The sequence below is a fragment of the Gymnogyps californianus genome, chromosome 17, assembly GCF_018139145.2.
Source record: "Gymnogyps californianus isolate 813 chromosome 17, ASM1813914v2, whole genome shotgun sequence".
Taxonomy (NCBI): domain Eukaryota; kingdom Metazoa; phylum Chordata; class Aves; order Accipitriformes; family Cathartidae; genus Gymnogyps; species Gymnogyps californianus.
Genome location: NC_059487.1, coordinates 1877389 through 1899855, shown reverse-complemented (window position 1 = coordinate 1899855; position 22467 = coordinate 1877389). Strand labels below are relative to the sequence as shown.

At 35.7% G+C, this 22467-nt stretch overlaps 1 protein-coding gene across 2 annotated transcripts in view; it reads left to right on the top strand.

Moving 5' to 3' along the window:
• Positions 1-22467, top strand: part of ITCH (itchy E3 ubiquitin protein ligase) — a 64790-nt gene that overhangs the window by 35857 nt on the left and 6466 nt on the right. Inside the window, exons 6-19 of one of the 2 annotated variants that reach the window (XM_050907072.1) lie at positions 1791-1833; positions 3936-4105; positions 5327-5528; positions 6838-6933; positions 8221-8395; positions 9378-9444; positions 11347-11431; positions 12845-12973; positions 13633-13705; positions 14687-14758; positions 16870-16958; positions 17622-17781; positions 18067-18200; positions 22084-22224. In XM_050907072.1, the coding sequence (XP_050763029.1) occupies positions 1791-1833; positions 3936-4105; positions 5327-5528; positions 6838-6933; positions 8221-8395; positions 9378-9444; positions 11347-11431; positions 12845-12973; positions 13633-13705; positions 14687-14758; positions 16870-16958; positions 17622-17781; positions 18067-18200; positions 22084-22224 (1636 nt within the window). Of the gene's footprint in view, positions 1-1790; positions 1834-3935; positions 4106-5293; positions 5529-6837; positions 6934-8220; positions 8396-9377; positions 9445-11346; positions 11432-12844; positions 12974-13632; positions 13706-14686; positions 14759-16869; positions 16959-17621; positions 17782-18066; positions 18201-22083; positions 22225-22467 lie in introns of both variants that reach the window. The other variant, XM_050907071.1, reaches the window with a different exon arrangement.

The following is a 22467-nucleotide window of genomic DNA, read 5'->3' as shown; positions in this document are numbered from 1 at the left end:
TTTTCATAGAGTTTGTTCTCTGTGGAGTGCTGCAGAGAGGGATCCACTATTCTGTTTAGTTGGTGTCTTCAGTTTCAGATAACTAGTATGATTTTTAACTGAAAATCTTGAATACATGTAAAATGTGTAATTACACTAAAATAAAAAGTAAGAGGTTTTAATTCCATTGGTGCAGGACAGGCAATGGAGCATTTTTGAGGGTATTGTACGTTGCAAAGTAGAAATAGACAGGAGGTTATTTCCTCGGAAGGCAGCATTGGAGAGACTGTCTGCTGCAGCAACTAGCTAGGCAGTTAACTGGCAATTTTTAGGCTCCTGTTTTGGTTTGGTTTTTTTTTTTTTTGAAGGGCTAGAGGAAGTTGCTTTGAGATTCCATCTAAGTATCATAGGAAAATTGAATTAACACACTAGCTTTGTAACCGTTATTTCTTAAAGCTTTTAGTCCATCTTTCTTTGCATCTTGTTAAAAGGATCGATTACATGATCTGATGGTGTGGGATTTTTTTGTAAATAAAAGCCAAATGCTGGTGTGTGGGGCTTATTGAGCAGGGCTGAGGTGTGTTGATAGAAATACGTAGTGAAAGTAACAAATTTTCCTCTTACGCAATACTTGGTTTTCATCTGTGCTTTCCTCCATTTCCTGAAATTCACTGACTGAGAAAAAGGTGCTAGCAAGTAGAAAAAGGCATGCAGGTAGTGGAGTTCAGTACTAGATACAGTTTTGGGCTCGACAGTACAGACAGACGTGGACATACCAAGCCAGAAGTTCAGCAGAGGGTTCCCAGATAATCAGGGGACTGGAGCACATGAGGAAAGAGTTAAATCTTAAAGTAGTCTAACACATTCTTATTGTACAGGCTAAAGGTACTTACAGGCAAATACATTGTTTATTGAGTAGCTTTTAAAGTTAAGATTTCTGTTTCTGGGATTAAAATCACTTCCGTGCACAGCCCACTAACAGCACATTACCATAAGCCTTTACGCGACTACATCCTTGTCTTTGGCTTAGATCTGTACATAGTTCCCATCAGAATTGATAACTGATTTCTTTGTTAATGACATTTGTTTGATTCCATGGAAATACAGTATTTTTGCTGTCTACATGAAGGAGCAGATCTGTGCTGCATATTCACATATTCCAAATGCTGGCACAAAAGGCAAATATTTCCAAGCTGGCTCAATAAGTAGTTGCAAAATGTTTGCAAATCTAGGCTGAGCTGCTATAATTCTGTTTGGAGTGCAGCCGTATTTTGTACCTGCTTGAATGCCTTTATGCTAAATAATTTATAGAGAAAGTGAAGAGTCCAGGCTAGAGACCCCCAGAAAACAAAGCCCCTGCAGTTGCTTGCTAGCCAACCAGAGGGAAGATTTTAGAGAAGTTATTGCCCTTCCTGCTCTGCCTGTCATCACTGAAAAGGAAGAGAATATGAAAAGTCAGCTCTGCTTGAAGAATGGAGAACACTGCTTGATACTGCTACAAAGACAGGAGACAATGTTATTGAGCTGTGTGTGTTTGGGAATATTCATACAGTCAAATGATACCTTGTTACATCGTCCATAAGGTGAAAATATTACTCACAGTGGCAGTGGTTTAAAAAAAAGTATACACACACGTATACAGAGACATGCAAAACGTATACAGTTTTGAAATAAGACAGTAGATAAGCAGCACATAGTGTATCACCTCCACATTTGAAAGAAATGTGAGCATTAAAGACTGCTTCTTTTCCTTGGAAATGATTCAGAATGTTGCTTATACTTCCATTGTCTTTTTCTTTCTGGTATTTAAGGTCCTACACAGAATGATAGCTCTAAAGTAAGGAATGATACACGGTAAGACTTTTTTCCTCTGTTTTTTATACTGCCTTTTAGTGTTTGCAGTTTTGAAAGAGGAATTGTGTGTTTTATAACGAAGACAATTGAAAAATTTCTGAGTATGCCCTGCAAGAGTATCTGTTAAGATCTGAGCATGTCCTAAACAAAAATACTGTACCATTGTACATTTACATATTAAATTGTTTTCCATATGAGCCCCATCTTGTAGCTTCAGTTTGCCTCCATACCTGACTGATCTTTTGGTTTTTTCCCTTCGTGTTCCTCATCCTTCTCCCAATGATTAACCAAAGTAAAATATACTAAAAAAAAAAAAAAAAAAAAAAAAATCCCACTGGTGAGTAAATGGCACTGGTTATTTTTACACTGTTGTGCTTTATAGCATGGAGGTACCAGAATTATATTTAGCTTTGTTAAGTAGGTACCAAAAGCTGTCTAGCAGTTACAGTGTTTTAAGGTCGATACCAGATTATGTACCCTGCTGCTTGGTAGGATAAAAGTGTGACCATACTTGATGGTGGATTAACCTGCAATGAGCACCATGCCACTTCAATTAGTTCCCAGTACTACAAGTATTTTATGGATCTGTACAATGCAGAACACTCTTGGATGACATCTGGAGTAGCTAAGTTAAATTTCATAATTTTTTTAATAGATCGTAACTCTCTTAGCCATGTCGTCTAAAGTCTTCCCATGAAAGTTTATTTTTATTCTGTTTCCTTTTCATGCTCAGAAGAATGTTTCCGTGCTTGGGTATTCAGAATGCCTGAGTATGTAATAGTATAATAATAGTAATAATAGCTGATTTGGTTTTAGTACCAACCAGTGGAGTTTGTGTTCATTAAAGGTCCATTTTGAGGATCATGTAAGTGATCTGGAATATGTCTAGCAGTGGTTATTGTTACATGTATAGTGATGTTTTGATATGCATTGTTATACCTTAAGCCAACTGGTCAAACACACTAAAGATAAAAGGTTACACTTTTGACTTTAATGTTCAAACAACAGCAGTATGCTTTCTGGGACTGAGGAAAACCTAGGCTCTTATAAACTTCGGCTCACTAATGATTTACACATGTTTTCATAGTCATTTACTTTGGGGTTGGTGTGGTATGGTATGAATTATGTGCACCACACCTGGTATAGAGCAAAAGTGTGTTTGACAATGATATTGAGGTCAAATGTACATGATTCTACTTGATTCTCTATGACTTGTGATTTACTTAGGCTTACCTACTGGTTTTTATTTTGTGTACATTTAATGTACGCAAGTAAGGAATGTAATTTTGGAGGTACTGGGCTGAAACCGTAACCTGTGATTTTCTTACTGATGGCCTATGTACTTGACCTGTCAATCCACTAGAATTTTAGTTGACGATCTTTTTATTTTGCTCAACATATTCTGAAAAGAAAATGCTTTAGAAGTAAAGATGTAGATACCTGTAACTCTGCTTAAGGAGCTACAAATATATCAGAATAATACACTGCTAGGTATAACTAAACAGTACAGAATGGGTGAGTACTGCTATTTAGCTCCTTAATTCTTGTAAAGTTGAGAAGCTTATATTCATAGCTGTTGGTCAAAACTTTAATGCTTAGGCCTAAATTCTCCAGCCCTTTCCAGAATTGAGTTTAGGGGGAAAATTGGTGTATGCGTAATTAAGTTTTCTAAAAATTTGAAGCATTGTGTGTGTTCTGAGCATATGCCAGCCCTGTGGAGCAAATGCACGCAGGCTGTTCTCAGGTCTTAGTCAGCTTCCCGTCTCATTAGAGAGAAGTGGAATTCATGGGCGGAAGTAGCTGAGCAGCACAATCCAGAGCCTGGGCCTAAAGGCAGGTGTATCAACTTGGGAAGTGAAAGAGGAGATTTCAGTGACAGATGTTATAGACCTTTATTTCACAACATTTTCATCAGTTGAGGTTTCATATACCTCAGGAGATAAACTCTTAGTATGTTTATACAGATATATAGGTTTTTATAATTATTATGAATGTAAGAATCTCACCTAGTCATAACTATTACATTCTAGTGTCTTCCATAAAGTTTAACGTCATCCATACACTATTAGAACAGTTCTCCTTCCTGTCTTTTCCTGCAAAAGGACTAACTCAAATGGCCTTGAAAGCTGTGAAGATGCTGCTCCCAGTGAAAACAAGACTGTTAATGGCAGTGATTCTCCATTACTCACAAATGGAAACTGCAAACCTTCTAGACCTCCCAGGCCTTCTAGACCACCTCCACCCACTCCCCGCAGACCCACTTCCGTAGCTGGTATGTATTGTAGGGCCAGGCATTCATTTCAAAGCTGCACACTCTTTGAATGAACATAGCCGTTTCTGGTGCCGATTTTTACCTACATTTTTTCATGGTAACTTCTGAAGGACTGTTTTTTAGCTTGCATTCAGTACATGTTGTTTAATCATTGTTCCTACTATTAGAAATTTCTTGCTTCCATGTCTGCTAAGTAATGATTGCAGTGATACTGCTACATATAGTGGAGCTGGGACCAAAAGAACACAAGTGAATGCTGCTACTGCACTAAGACATCCACGGAGTTTGAGGCTTGAGATGAAATCTACTGAATGACTCACAGAACTGTCTCAAGTTGATAATACTGAGTTTTGAAATACTAGTTATTTGTTTCTACAATTCTAGTTAAATTCTGTGAAATAGCAGCACAAAACGTTCATCATTCTTTTGCACTGAAATGGATAGATTTTTTTATTTTATTTTATCTGATTATTTAAAAACTACAAAACTTTAAGACGAGTAGTACTGAAAAGTTAGTTGATGTTTTTAGGGTAACTCCTTTACTGCCATACACTGCAATCAGTTTCAGTAGTGTCATTATGACTATTGATAAACACTGAGTCTGGATGGGAAACTGCGATACAGTAATTACTTTAAAAGATTCATCCAGTGTAGTTCAGTAATAAGGCCTGACTTGTATACAGCTTTTAATCCCACCCACCAAACGGCATTCAGAAAAAACTGAAAATGTTTCAAGAATGTACGTATTCCCCTCCCATTCCAATAATTTCTTTCCATGCAATGTCAAATCTCTTCTTGAAAATTTTATGCTTATTATCTCTTAAATTATTATTCCAAATAATAAATGGAAAATAGTTAACTCATCAATGCAAGAAAGTAGTTTTTTGTTTATAATTGTTCAGTGTTTACAGAATGCAGACAACTTGCTTCGGTCATTATGATTTATTCTATCAGAAATATCAAAATTGTGCCATTGATGGCAGTTCTTGGATTAAAGCATTTTTACAAAGTGAGACAAAATTCCTTTTTAGTTTTTGTGTAAGCTGTAAAATGTGGCTCTATGCGTGCACTTTGAAATACCAGTTCTTGCATGTTTACTTTTGTGATTTACAACTTCTAAAATAGATTGGTGATAAATATCAGTTAAAGGCTTTTTTCCTTCTGTCTTTGACATCTCTGACATCATAGCAAGTGTAAATGGTCCTTCATCCACATCCACAGAAAATGATGGGGCCAGTGCAGGATCACTGGCAGGTACAGCTGCAAATACAGCTTCAGAACAGAGCCCTGAGGGGGCAACAGCTGCAACAACAGCTCCTGCAACCGCTGCGCTCACCACACCTCCAGTATCAAGACAAGTCCAGCCAGTAAATCCTCCACCTCAGGCACTTACTACAGTCAGTCAAGGTCCTCTTCCACCTGGGTACGAGTTTAATGATTTTTTTTCCCTCTTTTTTTTTTTTTTGTGCTGACATTTCTGGGCTTACTTTATTTTAGTTACAGTAGGTATAATAAAACATTCATAACATCTGCCTTTTTGCTGCATAACAAAAATCCCCCCTGATACTAATTTGGAGGTTTTCATAACTGTTTTGTCTGGTAGGCCTTCAAGCATGGTTTATTCAAGAAAAGAATTAATCTTTCAGATATTTTTGATACTTGTCATACGTTCCCATGTCAGTGAAACGTAGAAGTTTTAAATAGTGTGACAGCTTGCTGTCTTCAAATTAGAATGAAATCAGGTATTAAAATACTGGTATAGATAAGTAGAAGAAAAGCTGCTATTGCAGTATATAATCTGCAATATGTCCTGAAGTTTTGGACTTCATACTGTAGCTCCTGGGAGTAGCGTGGGCACACTGTTGTGTTGCAGGCGCATGTGGAATCTGCCAGATGGTTGGTCTATTGCCTCAAAGCTCTCATTTAGATTGTAAACTTAAAAAAAAAAAAAAAAAAAAAAAAAGAGATGTTTCTGGACTCTTTGAGGGAAAGCAAAAGCTTCCCAATGTGAATGGTGTAATTGGTGAAATATCTGCCTTAATTTGCAGGCAGTTGAACCAAAAGGTAGGAGAGGTCTGAATTACCTCACGTACTCACAGGATAACTGTGAAATATAAAAGCAGTCTTGAAAACATCAGTTGTTGCTTTACCATTTTGATTTCAACAGAAACGGCAAATTAGCATGCTTTTGTCCCTGCAATGTTACATTTGATGCAAATACAGGGGTAAGTCAGTATCCCAAATGCTGCATATGCAGAAAATGTGACCAGTGCCCTTATGATGAACTCTGCATATATGTGATCTGTGCAAAATTTGCATATTTTGAGGATTTAAATTGAATTAATGTTGCTCTAAAAGGAGACTATGCTCTACAGATGATTCTGTTCAACAGGTTATTGATATACTTGATATTGAATACAAAACTTTGCTTCATTGCTTGCTAAAATTATATGTGTAGGCATGAATTTTAGCTTCAGTTTCCCAGAACCTGAAGGTGGTCATGTAGAATGTTTTTTGTATTCTCGTTGACATAGAATTACTGTTAATATGAATGTTGTACCACTGTGTATTGTACAGCATTTTGGTGCATCTTGTGAACCAAGTGTTAGTTTCAAGCATTTTATTTAGAAATAAGCGTTTTATGAAAACAAACATTTCTCATCTGTATACTGTAGATGAATGACTGGAGTAGTTTGATGTGGAGGAAGATAAAAATACTGTTTTATTTTCAGTTGGGAACAAAGAGTAGACCAACATGGTCGAGTATACTATGTAGATCATGTTGAAAAAAGAACAACGTGGGATCGGCCAGAGCCTCTTCCTCCAAGGTGAGCCAGGATAAGCCATTTGATTGTCTAGGATATGTCTGGATTTTTCAGAAATTAATTGACTGACAGTTTACTAAAGCTAGAAAGCATGTTTGTAAATAGAAATGTGAAGCCAGTGCAAACAATTGCTCCAGGTTGTCTCCAAGGAGTTCTGCAAAAATGCACAGTACATAGTATGGGAAAGAGTTGAATGTCAAAAATAACAGAATCTGAATTTCTGGTCAAAGATTAAGCAAGTGCATCTTTACTGAGAAACAGAGTTAAGTTAAAGACAGTAGACACCCCCAACTGTAAAAGAGAACCAAAACCACAGAAAAGTATTTTGGGGTTGAGGTAACTATCAGCTTGAGCAAGAATGCCCTTGGTTACCTCTTTATCCTGAGGTTACAGTTTGCAGTCCTTTGATCTTGTCTCAGGGTTCCCAGCTGCTAATTTACTATGCTCTTATAAAACAGATTTGGTTACTAGGCGTTTCCAGCTGTTAGCATCAGAACAGCCAGTGATGTTAGTCTGTACATGGAGGCAGTGTTCACATTTGTTCTGTTCCTTATTTTTTAAAAAACTGTAAGAAAAAAGTAAGAATTACTCTGTTGCACTTCATTCATACTCAAGTGGTTCACACACTATACAGAATTACAAAGTAAAAACGTGGGATAGTAAAGAGAACTTGATATTAAAGAGCAAAAACTGGCAGTCTTATAAAGGGAATCCACCTGTCACACTCAATTTATTTTGAACTCTTTGAGAGGATTGGCTAGTGTATTACTTAAACTTATTCAGAATGGTAGTGTTTTCATTCAAGTTTTGTAAATAGTACTGATTTCATATGAACTGAAAATAATAAAAAAAAAAACCCAAACCAAAACCAAACCAAAACCCAATGCCCACACATTCCTTTTCTGCCACATTAGAGTGTGAGGAAATCTTGAATTGTAGAGTCTAAACTGTCAGGGGTTTTGCTGTCTTTTTAGGAGAAACCAGCAGACTTGTCTTATGGGTTGGGCGGGATAAATGCAGTAATGACAGTATAGTATTGACAGTGGTTTGTGTGGCTCTTGAAAACTATTTCAAAAAATCCTGAAAGTACAGTTTGGAAGTACATTATCCTCAAACAATTTTAGCTCTTGCGTAGTTTTAGTGGAGGGTAAAAGGAGAAAAAAAAAATGTCTGCTGATGAGCCCATGCTTTATATCCACTTCCAACATACTGCTTGTTTGCCTAAAAGTGTTTCTGAGCCCTTAAAATTGTCTGCTATTGAGAACTGTTCCTTGTAATTTTTTTTAAAAGCTGGGAGCGACGAGTTGACAACATGGGGAGAATTTATTATGTTGACCACTTCACTAGAACAACAACGTGGCAGAGACCAACATTAGAGTCTGTCCGAAATTATGAGCAGTGGCAGCTTCAGCGCAGTCAGCTTCAAGGAGCTATGCAGCAATTTAATCAGAGATTTATATATGGGGTAAGGAATACCATGATGACTATAATGGTTAAGTAAGAGAGGTATCTTTATCAAATTTTCAACCCATTAGTCTCTCCTCCGCATATTGAAAGTATATATGTATTTGGGGTTTGGGCATGCTTGTGGGTGACTTTTACCCATAAAGATATCAGACTTTGTTATGGTTTATTCTTTATGATAATATAGTATCTTTGTGTGTGTAGCATGGCAGGAAGTAATAATCAGTAACCTTAGTTCATGTCCTTGCAATGACTGTAGGCAGCACATGCAGTGTAATGTTTTTTTGTCAGCTGAATATAGATTATATTCTTTGATAAAATTTATGTACAATATTGATAAAAGCCATTGGTTCAAAACAAACTACAGCTTAGTAATAAGCTAGTTTATTTGTATTGTGTCTTGTATTGGCTTGGCCAAAGACCTGGAAGGTAAGCAAGCTCACAGGACATACATTCTGGTTTGGGTAAAATGAAATATGCACAATGAAAGTTACGAAAGCAGGGAAATTGAAAATAGTCCTTCCAGAATTTTAAATCCGTTGTTTACCTCTGATGAATAGTAGACTTTAGATAACTCCAACTCGTGCTACTAGTTCATCAAGAACGGTGTAGGTTCTAAATTTTCTGTACGTGTAGAGAATAAAAATGGGCCTCATAAATGGTGCTAGAGAGAACTGTACTGAATGCAGGAATGAAGTGGTTTGCTTTCTGATTGTTTTGGGTGCTGCTGTACTAATTTCCCTTCTGCGTAGGCAGGGGCACTAAACAAAGAATAATTATTTTCTTGGCACTGTAGTTAATTAAGCATGCCAAGGTCTGTAAAATAGGCCTTCTCTGTGGAGAAAAATAAATTGTTGGCATCTTTGCTTATATGTAACATTAACAAAAATGCATTTACTTCCATAATTTGTGATTGCTATGGTAGAACATCTGGAAAGCGAATGACTAGTCATTAACGCACCATTTGTTTGTGTGAGTTGCAGAACCAGGACTTTTCATCCACACAGAACAAGGAGTTTGATCCTCTTGGCCCTCTGCCACACGGATGGGGTAAGACTGACTTGAAAGTGTTTTGTAATGCAATGTAATTAAACATTAAAGCATACTTCTGCCAAATTATTTTGTCAGCTGTTCTAGGCTAGTTTTTTAAAATGAAAATCTGGATTAAAAATCTTTCAAAATTAAATCTAATCAAATGTGCTGTTAAAACAGAGTCCTGACAAGGACGTGCGGTTTCAAAGTAGATTAGAAACTATGAAGTATTCTGGTTTACTCCCTGTAACTATCATAATAGCTTCTTTCACAGTCATCGTTTTTCTACCACTTTCATTAGGCAGGGTTCCCCCCCACCATCCCGTTCCTGCCAAATCAGGCTCCAGATCCCCTCTAAATCAGACTGCCAAATTCCCTCTCCAAGCCAATTCTTGGACAGTTTTGTTGGTCTGAAAATATTTTTTATAATGACAACTAACCACTTCTTGACTTGCCCCTCTCCCTGGAATAAATTTGTTTTTGTACTCTACAGGGTTAACAATTTACAATTAATATAATGGGGGGTGGTGTACAAAAATGTAAGTGTAAAACTAATTTCTGGTGTGACTATCAAGCAGATACAAGAATTCAAGTTCCATGATACATTGGCAAAGTTCTCAGAATTGTGTAATTTTAAAGCAAGTAATTACTTGGCAGAGTTAGACCTGGGTTTTTGGCTCATCTGTTTCTCAAATAAAACTATTTGGATTTTTAGTTCTGGTATTGATGCAATTTAATGCTATAAAATTGTTGTTCCCCATGCTTGTGCTTTGTTGCATTACATATATAACGTCTCAAAGAAACTTCTTTAGGGTGGCATTGCCCAGGAAACAACAAAACTGAGTTGCCACATTGTGTTGAATTCTGCTATCGGTGTAACTCTCATAGACAAGTGTCTACTTCCAGACTTCTCTTGTAAACTGAAGCTTTTTACCTGTGGCAGTCAGATTTTGGCCTGGTTTTATAACTTGTATTCTATATTCTGTATTTCTCTTGCAACATTAAATAAAAATTGCATAAAGAGCTGCAGAATGGTACAGAAGACCAAGCTGGGGTATTTATCATAAGCTTTGTTCAATCATGGGCATACACTAAACTATCTGAGAGAAAATATAAATGTATTTTCTTGGAAACTGCATTGACCATTTTTTATTCCCTGCTTATAATTTGAATATGAAGCCCTTGTACTTTCTTGATCCTTGTGTATACATCTGTTATCTATTTTGTGTTTCCTGTCTACATTGCTTGTAAGGTATGTCACAATAATCGAAGCAGCTGGAATTTCCTGTGGAGAAAACAGCTTACATTTTTTCTTTCTTCCAATTAATTTTTTCCTATAATTGAAAAATAAATAGCATAGTAAAGGATCTTAAGACAGAAATTTTGACTTCGTCAATATTTTAAACCATATAAATTTTTAACTTGCAAAAATACTGAAAAACCTTTTTAAAAATTGCAAACAGTAGGCCAATAGATCTAGTGAAGGTCAGTCTCCTGTGATGAGCTACTTCCTTCATGCAGATGTTGTTATGATGCCCAGAATCTTTCTTGCAGTCAGGATTGTTGGTATAAGCAGTGCAGGTAGAGATAGCTGAACTTTTCAGGGCAAGAATTGAAATATAAAGAACTTGCCTATGAATATCATTAAGTGCAGCTTTTCACTGAGGATAGGTGATGGTGCAGTTTCGTATGACTATTAGCAGTCAGTAGTACTAAGACAGGCTCCTGTTTGTGAATAGCCTATTAAGGAATAATGTCAATGAAAGTGAAAAGATGTTGAGTCAAAGGAGGTACAGAGAAACCTGAAGACGGTAGAGGCTGTGGCAGGGTCTGTTGATTGATTTTGTTTATTTTATTTGATGTAGTCTCAGCAATACATTAAGCAGGTATTGAAATTTTTTTCCTTTCGCATCTTTTCAGAAAAGAGAACTGACAGCAATGGCAGAGTGTATTTTGTCAATCACAACACACGAATCACTCAGTGGGAAGATCCCAGGAGTCAGGGGTAAGAAATCAGTTGCAGCTTCACGTAAGTCTGGAATGAAAATGTAACAAAGTAGTGAGACTGAAAGCTAGGAAATGCTGCCCACAGCTGAAACGTGGACTGTCCTACACAAACTTCAGACAGCCCGTTAAAATATTAAAAGGTACTAGCTAAAATGGAAACTGTCAAAATATTACTTAGTAATAGTACAATTACCAGGAAAGTCTTGGCCAACAGCAGTATGTTCATTCCCCAGAAGAGCTCCTACTCTTTTCATGAATAAGACGTGCACGTCTAAACCTTTGTATCGTTGGGGGAAGGAGGGATTTCTTTCTTATGGTGATGGGATAGTGCAGAGGATCCTGGTTAAGAATTTTTATTATTTCCTAGATAGTCAATAGCTAAGAGACAGAAAGAAGACAGACTTGAAAAACTGCAGCACCCCTCCTCACACCTTTTAGAAAAAAGGGGAAAAAAAAAAAAGAGATGGAAAGAGAACTTGAGGCACTACCAAAAGTAATGGAGTACTGTTTATTTCAGGCTGTGGTCACTCTGAGTCTTTGAGGTGGGGAACGTAGGCAGAAAATAGAGGGTGAAGGGTGTTCAGTCCCAACTCCTCCTGTTTGAGCTGAAAATTTCCATTTGGTGAAGCAACGTCATCTGTCCTCCATAGAGAAGGAGTAAGAGGAGGGGGAGGGGAATAGCCTAGTACGTGTGGAGGGATAATAGCTGTAGCCAGAGATGACAACTTTTCCATCCCAGTCACGTCTGCAGCAGCTGACTGTGTGGAGAACGCTATTACTCTTAATACAACCCAACAACCAAATGTGCTGGCTTCGCAGTTAGAAGCATGGTCCTACAACGTAGTTCAGTGGAGGGAAGTCACTATGAGAGCACTTCGGAGTGATACTGCTCAGGTCTTCCAAATATATTGAGGTCTATTTTTGTTTTATACCAAAATTGAGTTGGAAATTGTTGAAAAATTATACGAGATCAGTATTTGCATTTTCTTTTATTTTTGTCATTCTGAAACTCTTTTTTGGCTGCTGTGATTATACATGAAGTACCAAAAGCTACTTATTAAAATTATGTCAGTTTTCGAGTAAAAACCTCATAGTTAGAAGATAAAATTCCATTGCTTAAGTGGAGGAAACATCGATAAACCTTGCTTACGTTTTTCCCTTAAGCTTCTATTTGCCATTATTCCAGGTAGTGCAACCAAATGAGCTAATGTTTATTTAAACAGTCATTTTGGTCTAATTGAGAGCTGACATGAAAATTTAAGAGGGAAAAAAGGCAGAATAAATATTGAATGGAAAGTTTCTCAATCCGTAGTTTTTCTAGATCTGCCAAAATTTTTACTGTCTCAGGTATTGTTCGATTGACTTAACGTATTAAGTTGATCAGTTACCATATATTTTCTTGTATCCATAGTCAATTAAACGAGAAACCCTTACCAGAGGGCTGGGAAATGCGATTTACTGTGGATGGTATTCCATATTTTGTGGATCACAACAGGAGAACCACTACATATATAGATCCCCGCACGGGCAAGTCTGCTCTGTAAGTGTTTTTAACATTATACTAAGTTTTCAGAAGTGAAGTTTAGTACGCATCATTTTTGAAAGTTTTTTTTTCTCTTTGTACGTTTTTTATGCAGAAAGTTTTACATGTAGTAATGCTTCTTAATTTTCTGACTTTTTTAATCAACTGATAACTGTCCCTGAAGAAGGCAGTGTTTTGAACACTTTAGAATCCTTCTTGCCAAGTAGTATATAAGATTTGAGGGTAATGGAGGAGCTTCATCAGTACTGTTGATGACCAGATCCCTTTCTTCCAGTTACTAGTCTTTCTTTTTAAAAGTACACTCAACCCTTTTTTGATTTTTAGGAACCAGAATGGAGGTAAAACCAGAATTTAACTCCCAACTGAAATTAACTGAATGTCATCCCATCCTTATTGTTAGAATCATTTTTACAGTTAATAATCAGATACTGTTTAAAAAGTACTGTGTATGCACTCCACAATTTACAAAGGAAGATTTTTTTTTTTAGTTTAAAACCAAGAAAATTACACCCCAAAATCAAAAAATGTCAATAAGAATCTTCCAACTAGATAGCCAACTAAACCATACAACTGTATAACTAATACATTTGCAGGCTTTTACTTAAATTACAAAAACACTTTTGAAATTAATTTTTTTTTTCTTCTTTTGGTTCCAGAGACAATGGACCCCAGATAGCTTATGTGCGTGATTTCAAGGCAAAGGTCCATTATTTCAGATTCTGGTGTCAGGTACGGATTCATTTCTTGGGAATATTTGTTTGCATTTTTAGTTTTTGCTTACATGCTTTAAATGAACTCTTCAATGCCTTGCAAGTAAAGGTAATCAAACTACTTCAAGATTAAAGGTGAGTTAAATTAGAGGGGTGTAAATACAGGACTTGTATAAGCTCATGTAAGCTTTAAAGCTAGGTAAGCTATTATTTTAAAACTTTTTAGAATAAAGGAAAACATCAATTTAGCTACTTTTTTTTTTAAAGTGATGGGTTTCAGAATAGTGTTTTCTTTCTGCTGTTAATAAGGGAATATATGGAGGCACAGTGGGTTTTTTTAGTTAATACAAGATCTACTTTCCGCACAAATACATACTTCTGGAAGAAAATGCAGGGCATTTGACACAGAACATGCATGTCTAAACATTGAAGAATATACTGTGTTGCATGTTAGCGTGCTCTAACCTAATATCAAATTCCAGTGTGTCAGTCTTGGTCCTCTAAACTCCATGTATATCAAAAGATTAAGTAACTTGGTGTTTAGAAAAAAGTCTTAGGTTAAATGTTCCAGTTTTCAAGAGTCAATGAATTATCCTTTGAAAAATAGCGGAGAGACTAGCCTAATTTTTCACTTTGAATTTTGTGCAGAATAACCTAAATTTTCTAATTTTTTATTAAATTCTGGGGTAGAAAGCCTTGCTGCCTTAGAATATGTTATTGATCTTAATGTTTTCTGATGTCTTGTAAGAGTGCAGTATTTCAACCTGTTCTAAGCAGGATCTAGAGGCATGTATACCTCACTGTAGATACCAATATTGGAAGCAGTTTGTTCTTGGAGTAAATTACAATTCAAATACCTTGATTACTGGGTTTGTTTTATATGAATAAGTGAAATTCAACTGTACCTCTTAAAAAAATATATACAACAAATAACAGTCCAAACTCAGTATTAGAAACTTTAAGCGATTGTGCACTTCACCTCTAAAAAATTTCATTTCAGCAACTGGCAATGCCACAACACATAAAGATTACAGTGAGCAGAAAAACGTTATTCGAGGACTCATTTCAACAGGTATTGTATTAAAACATGTTAGTAGTGGGCATGAAAAGTTGAGTTGATTAAATTTATTGTCACATGTCATTCTTGATCCTTTGACATCTTGCTAATGTTATTTTAAGTGAGACTAAGAAAAAATACTAGTTTAATAGTTAGGATACATTCATACTTATATATTAAAAATCACGCTAAAATGTGAAGTTCTGGCTCTAAAGACTGATTCATCTGACAGAGAAGGTTGGGTTTTTTATTTTTCTTCCTCAGAATTCTTCAAAATCTGAATTAATTTTGAGGGGAGCGCTGTGGCAGAGCAGCTCCCCATTCTCAGGAAGTTTTCATGTTGTGCTTATGCTTGTTGGCACATTTTCCCTAACAGTATGTTATATAAGCATGGGCTATGTCCCAAAATATATTAAGTTGATCTTAGTCTGAGTGTTATGGATCTTTAAATGAGTAATGAAATGGTTAAAAGAAAACAAAAATTATTAATTCTATTTAGATTATTAGTAGCAAAATTCTTGTTAATGTCTATAGACCTAAACCATGGTTAAAATTTGTTCCTATACAATATTTTCAAGTGCTTTTAAATTTTACTTTTACTGCTTGAATGTTCATTGTGGCAATAAATCACTCCCATTGCTCATTAAATTGAAGCCAAAAGCAGCTCTTTGTCGGTCTAATAAGAGACATAGAAACAGGCTTGGAAATGCATGGAACAATTCCTCTTGGCAGATACTCCTCTTGGCCACTTCTGTATCTTTCTGACTTAAAAGTAACTTAGGAAAATCCAGACCCTATCTAAGAAGATGGGAACTTTTAGCTTCCTCCGTCCCTAGCTGAACTTTTTATATCTTCCTGTATGTCTTCAGGCTTCATTTCTTGTAGGAATTATCACAGATGTGTCCAGCGAGGACATTTGAATATTTGAATTCTATTGAAAATAGAATAGTATGTTTTGAGACAAATATATTCTTAAGTAAGGATTAATGCTTTCTTGTTCAAATTACTGTAAACTGGCTTAGCAGAAGCAACAAATAGTGCAGTTAGCTAGTCTTTTCTTTTGGAACAGTGATGTCTTCAAATAAAAGGGGTTAGAAGGGGCAAGGACAAAATAAATCCTGTAACTGAAAGTTAGTTCCAGTCTTATTTCTAAAATTGCACTTGGTCCTCTTACAGTAACAATAGAGGTAATAAAATGATACTGTACTGGAAAGAATCAAGAGAGAGATTATGTAATTATGTAAACATCAGCAAACCTAGGTTTCCTTAGGAAAACAGGGTGCCTTATCAAGAATTTAGATGACATAATCGCAAAGACCCGAGTTAATTTTTTATACTTGTTAGTCATTCATCATTTGCAGATATCTCTGTTGGGGTTATAAAATTTTTGGTGATGATTACTACAGACATCTAGAAGAGATTTTAAAATGCAAATCTTAACCCAAATTCTGTGCCTCTCATTGCAAACAAAAACTTAAGATTCTTGGACACACATACGTGTTACATGAAATTTCTTTATCTAAACCTCTGACAATTGACCAAATCAGCATAATTACAAATTTGGTCATTGCATTAAAACCAGCATTAGTAAAGTTCCTTAGCATCTATGATTATTCCTAACTTTAAAAAAAAATCCAAACCAACCAGTTAGATTTTTATTATCCTCTTTAGGAGATGAAGCTGTAAAATGAAAAAATATATAATGTATATTATTTTTTTGTTTCTAATTTATTTCTTTGAGTCCTTGATCATGTTTCTTCATTACTTGTAAGTGGGATACCATTCAGTATGGTATTTAACAAATACCGAATATACTCACTTTGGGCCCATTATTTATTGGCTGGATTTCTGTCATATACTTATAGACAGGCTGCTGGCCTAAGTATCCTGAGTCTTTCATTTCAGAATTACTATTTCCTTTTCTTTTACATCTTTTACTTTTTAATCTATGGACAGAGGTTTGCACTAACGGTTCAAATTCCATGAACAGGTACTTCACGTACTCATAGTTCATTTTATGGTCTGAATTATTAAATGCTATATTGCTTGATAGCAAGTAGTAGTAAGTCTAGCCAGTGCTTGTAGCTGTTTTCTTAAAAAGAATTGATTGTTTTTCTTTTACTAAGATAATGAGCTTCAGCCCTCAGGATCTACGGAGACGTTTATGGGTTATTTTCCCTGGTGAAGAAGGCTTAGATTATGGAGGTGTTGCAAGGTAAACTAAACTGAAATGGCAAATAATATCTTTTTCTGCAAGTTGTTGGTGTGAAGACTTCCCCAAAGTAGATACTTAAACTGCAGTGCTTTCAAAATATTAGTGAAGTTTATTCCTTATCTTTCCTGGGAATATCTGAAGACAGTTCCTTCAGATGTATGCATGTCTTAAAACTGTATAAAATTCTTTTCAATTCGCATTAGGAATTACTTTAATTGTCTCAATGATTAGAGAGATGCACAGTTGACTGAACTACAGTAAGCCTTTGGCACAACCGTTAATATCAAAGTAGACGTTTATTGAAAAAATGAATAGAAATCTACTTTCAAGTCAAAAGTCTTCACTGGAATGTAACTGAGAAGTGTATCTATTAATTAGCATTCCCTAAAACCCTAAGGTTTAAATCAGTGGTAGACTTTTAATCTGCTCATTTAGATAAGGGTGTTTTTTATCCAAACCACTGACAGTTGTATATCATTGCATATTAATTTGTAATTTGTGATAGTTTCAATTTGGTTTCAGTTTGGTCTAGCATACTTTCTGGTAAAGAAGTCAGATTGACTACCTATGTGCCAACAAGTTCCTCAGTCAACATGAGTTAGCTAAAGTAATTTCTAATTTAATTTATTTTGAAATGTGTTTTTATTGTTTGTGTGATTTCAGGGAATGGTTCTTTCTATTGTCACATGAAGTTTTGAACCCAATGTATTGCCTGTTTGAATATGCAGGGAAAGATAACTACTGCTTACAGATAAACCCAGCCTCTTATATTAATCCAGACCATCTGAAATATTTCCGATTTATTGGAAGATTCATTGCCATGGTAAGTTCAAAAGTAGAAAGAGGTGTTCTCATGTAATTTTCCTATAAATAAATATTGTACCATCAGATGGATAATTAAACAATTCATTTTTGAGTTGAAACTATTATCAGATGTCTGGATACAACTACTGTTGGTGTAAGTTAATTCCGCATATTAGCAGTCATGATATTCTAGGTTGTTTTAATTCTTTGGCTATCAAATTTCATTGGTACAGAGTACAGAATGTTGTCATATTAAGTATTCAATCATCCTTTGCATTATTTTGTCTGTTTTCATGTTCCTCAGGCTTTATTCCATGGGAAATTCATTGACACTGGTTTCTCTCTGCCGTTCTATAAACGTATCCTAAACAAGCCAGTAGGACTCAAGGATTTAGAATCTGTTGACCCAGAGTTTTACAACTCTCTCATCTGGGTAAAGTGAGTTTGACTTGATTTTGTTCTTGAAATAGTAATACAATGTTTTTGATTTTCACTTATGCCAGGAAGTAGGTGTAAACTTATTACTAAAAAACCCACTGGAAAGTATAATATATCAATTGCAGAGCAGTACTGGAATTTTTACTGTAATTTTAGATACACAAATAATAATTTGATAATGCAAAAGCCTTTCTGGTTCATTGAATATTCTGCACAGCATGTTGCATTCCATTTTTGCTGCTGTTAATAGATCTAGCTAGACATTATACAGATGTGGCAGTCTTGAACACTGTTACAAATAAAATGACTTGAGTAAATGCCCTGAAACTTTTCAGATAACTGATTAAAAAAAGCCACTCCATGTTTCTCTCTCTAGTACCTGGTTTAGTTAGAAAGCATAAAAAGTTCATTGCTGCAATAACGTGAAGTTAGCAAATGTAGTTTATTATTTACTACCACAAAATTCTTCTGTTAGTCATACCTGAAATTTGACTTAAAGGTTAATATTGAAGATTTAATGCTTTAAAGAAGTTAATGCTCATGCATTTTTCTAGCTGTCCTTGGTTTTTTGCTCCAAGCTGAAGGATTCAAGACCATTCCTACGTATAGCCTTCCACATATGCATTGTCAGTCATCCGTCTATTCTACATTCATACTCTTTTAAAGAGTCCTCTTCCTCCACTCCTTTGCAGATTCCTCTCCAGAGAGCACCAAGTAAAAAGGATCTGGAGTTTGTAGACCATAATTATTTTGGGATTAAGTGTTAAAAATATTTTAAGAAATAATTTTTAAAAACCCTTCGATCTAAAGCATTGTAATTCTGTACTTGTTTTATAATAGCAGGACCCTAGGATGTTGTAGTCCATGGTTGATGTGCACCATTTTTTTCAGCAACACAGGCAATTTTCCTTTCCCAACAGTTTAAAAAAAAAAAAAAATAGAAGGGAAAGACAAAAAGACAAATTCAGTTAAAAATATTTTTGCTTCTGCTATGGTAAAAACAATTTAGCAGAAAAATTAGTCTTTTTTATGTGACTAGAGAGATAAAACATTTTACTTAAAAATCATACAAAACCAGAATAGTTTTAAAAAATGCTTTGATAAATTCATAAAAGGTGTGGGGATAGATTGGTTTTTTAAATGCAGAAATAAATATAAAAGACAAGATTGTCATCTCCTGTCGTGGTGAATCTTGGCAGCATTATCTTGAATAAAGAGGTGGGGGAAAGCAGCTTTACGAGATGTTTACAAATTGAGATAGGAATTTTGACTTGGTTTTCTAAGAGTAATATGTTCCGTATTCAATGTATGTACTGCTAAAAGGTGTAGTGAGTTAAAATTCCATTAGGAAAACTTAAAATAATTGCTATTTGAGTAAAGATGCCATGAAACTGACACCTGAAAGGGAAGAAAAGCTCTCAAAGCTCGTAAGTCCGGATTTCTGTAATTAAGGAATCCTGTTATCTCTTTTGTAGTCAGAAAATGCACGTATATCTTTTTAAAAGAAGGGCATTTTTTTGTCATCTTGTGACTTACTGAGTTTTAGAGACCAAGCAAATATGATACTGAAATATGCAAGTTATAGGGAAGAAATTTGCATTGAATCATGGGGGAAGCTGTTACTGGTGAATGATCTTCTGACTAAATTGTAATGAGTTGCACATATAACAACATTTACCTTATGAACAGTATCAGTCTGTTAATCTTTTGTGGAAAGTCTAGAGTAAAAGGGTGTTTTTTAAAACCCTATGTCTGTATTTTTTAAAACTATGTCTGTAGACATAGTTGCATCTTTGCATTTGTGTGTGTAGTGCACATAAGCTGGCCACTTTTCACATTTCAAAGCAATGGGTTTTCTTTACAACACCCAATAATTGCAAGGTCTTTCAGTGCTGCTCAAGAGTGTTACATTTATTATATGTATGGTTCTTTTGGTGCGTATGTAATTTATAGTGATCTAAAAGAGAGCACAGAGAGCTTCTGGATGTCAATATTAGGCTGCTTGTCTATGGCAATAAACGGGGACTTGTCATAGCCATCGCAGACTACTTTTTCCCCTCATTTTAATTCAAAGTATGCAGCATTGCCAGATACCACCCAGTGGATTGTTGGTGTGAAACTTCCAAGACTGAATTCTTGGGTACCAGCAGTCCCTAATGAAAGATTTTGTCAAAGACAGGAGAAGCCTGCATCTGTAGTAAGGACCTAGAAAACTCAGAACGTACTGTCAAGAACAACTCTTAGATCTCACTCTGTATATGAGGGTTTCAAGTGACTAAGCTGTGCTGGCTACATATGCTTTTATTAATCTGCACTCAGTGTTTGGGTTTTTTTTCCTTCTTTTTTCTCCCCCCCCCCCCCTTCTTACCACAGAAGAAAGCAATAGGGAAGCTTAAGGCTGTGACAAGAACTTTTCTGAAGGCTCTCTCTAGAGCAAATATGACCCAAATATCAGTAGCAATTTCTGTAGTGATAAAGAAATCTTCTAGGTTGGAGTGCATGAAAGGCTTTGCCCCTTTGAAAAAACACTTAAGGATATGAAAATTCTGGAGAAGAACCTTCAGACCTCTGAGGGCTGCACATTGACCTCTAAGTACAGAGACCCAAACTTCAAGTTTAGTGTAGTTGAGCCTGCTTATCTGTAATGCTGATGAAGTTATCTAAGGAAATGACTGCAAATTCGTAGGGAAAAAAGTCATGTCTGTCAGGGCAGACATAATTTTGTTCCTCACCAAAAAAGCAAATTTTATAACTTTCCAGGAAGCTTTCAGTAGTTTTGAATTTCTTGGCACTTCTCCTATCAGGTGGCCATTTTTCTCGTTCCCACAATTTTGAAAATTTCACAGAATCATTGAGTTTGGAAGGGGACCTCTAGAGGTCATCTAGTCAAACCTCTCTGCTCAAACTGAGCTGGAGCAGGTATCTTTCGCTTTAAAAGGAAGGGGTGATTTTATTTCATCATCCATCCATTTGAAGCCTTCCCTCCTCATCTGAGATTTCATGCATTAGCATGTATTTTGGAAAGATCAAGTTCAGAAGCAGTGTTGCATCACGGTGCTAGATAAACCACAGCGATGTTTTCAAGACTGACATTTCTGTGTTACGGTTCAGGACAAATATCTTGATTTTGCACTTTATTTTGGGGGAAAATGGTCATCAAAGCCTCTGCATATGCAGGTGATTCTTCACTTTACAGAAGCACATATCAACATATAAATTACAGTGTTGTACCTGGTATTCTCCTGGCTATTAACACCTATAAAGAGAATAGAGTTTATTTGAGCAATGTTTGTTGGCTACAGATTCTTCCTGTGTTGAAATTTCTAAGAGAATTCCTCTTTAGCAGAAGTATTTGCACTTTGTTAACTTAGGAGCTTGGGACATTTTAGTATATGCTTACAAGATAGTCCCATAAATATACTGGAGTTGAAGATAATTCATTAAGCATGCAAAGTCTTTCTTAGTTGCTTCTTATGTGCCATTATCCGACAAAGTGACAGCTACGTTTTAACACAGTCCTTACATTACCTGTTAGAAGAAGCAATCATGCAATGAAATATGCAAAAATGTCATTACTTGAAAAGTTTCTGTATTCCATAGACATTCCACAGATCATAGTCAGCAGGTAGTTTGTCAGCCTTGTGATTTGTAAATTTAAGGGTACTACTGATCAAAACTTTCTGATCAGGAGTACAATTCAGGTATGCACATTGGTAAAATGAGTCAGTACTTCTTGCAAAACCATAATTATTGTGTAAGGAACATTTCCTTATCTTGATTTTTTAGCTCCAAACCTTTTTTTCTTAAGGTTCCTCATACCCATCTCCTCTACTGAGTACAAGCTCTTGACACAGTCATTTAAAATTGTATTTTTTCCTTACAGAGAGAATGATATTGAAGAATGTGGCTTGGAAATGTTTTTCTCAGTTGATAAAGAAATTCTAGGTGAAATCAAAAGCCATGATTTGAAGCCAAATGGTAGCAACATTCTGGTCACAGAAGAAAACAAAGAAGACTACATTAGGTAAGAATACACGAAGATTTTAAAATACCCTTATCTCTGTCATTTTCTTTCTTTAGTTCTAGCAAGAAAAGATTGTCAAACTACGTAATATGAAGCATTGTTGAAATTCTGTCTCTGAGTAATTGCTGATGTTGGCAACAAGTGGCAATTGTTTGGATATCATATTTGAAAGAAGAATATTGCTAGAAATAAGTTTTTAAAATCCACTTTTCCCGAAGATTACAGTTAGTAGAAGGTCCACTT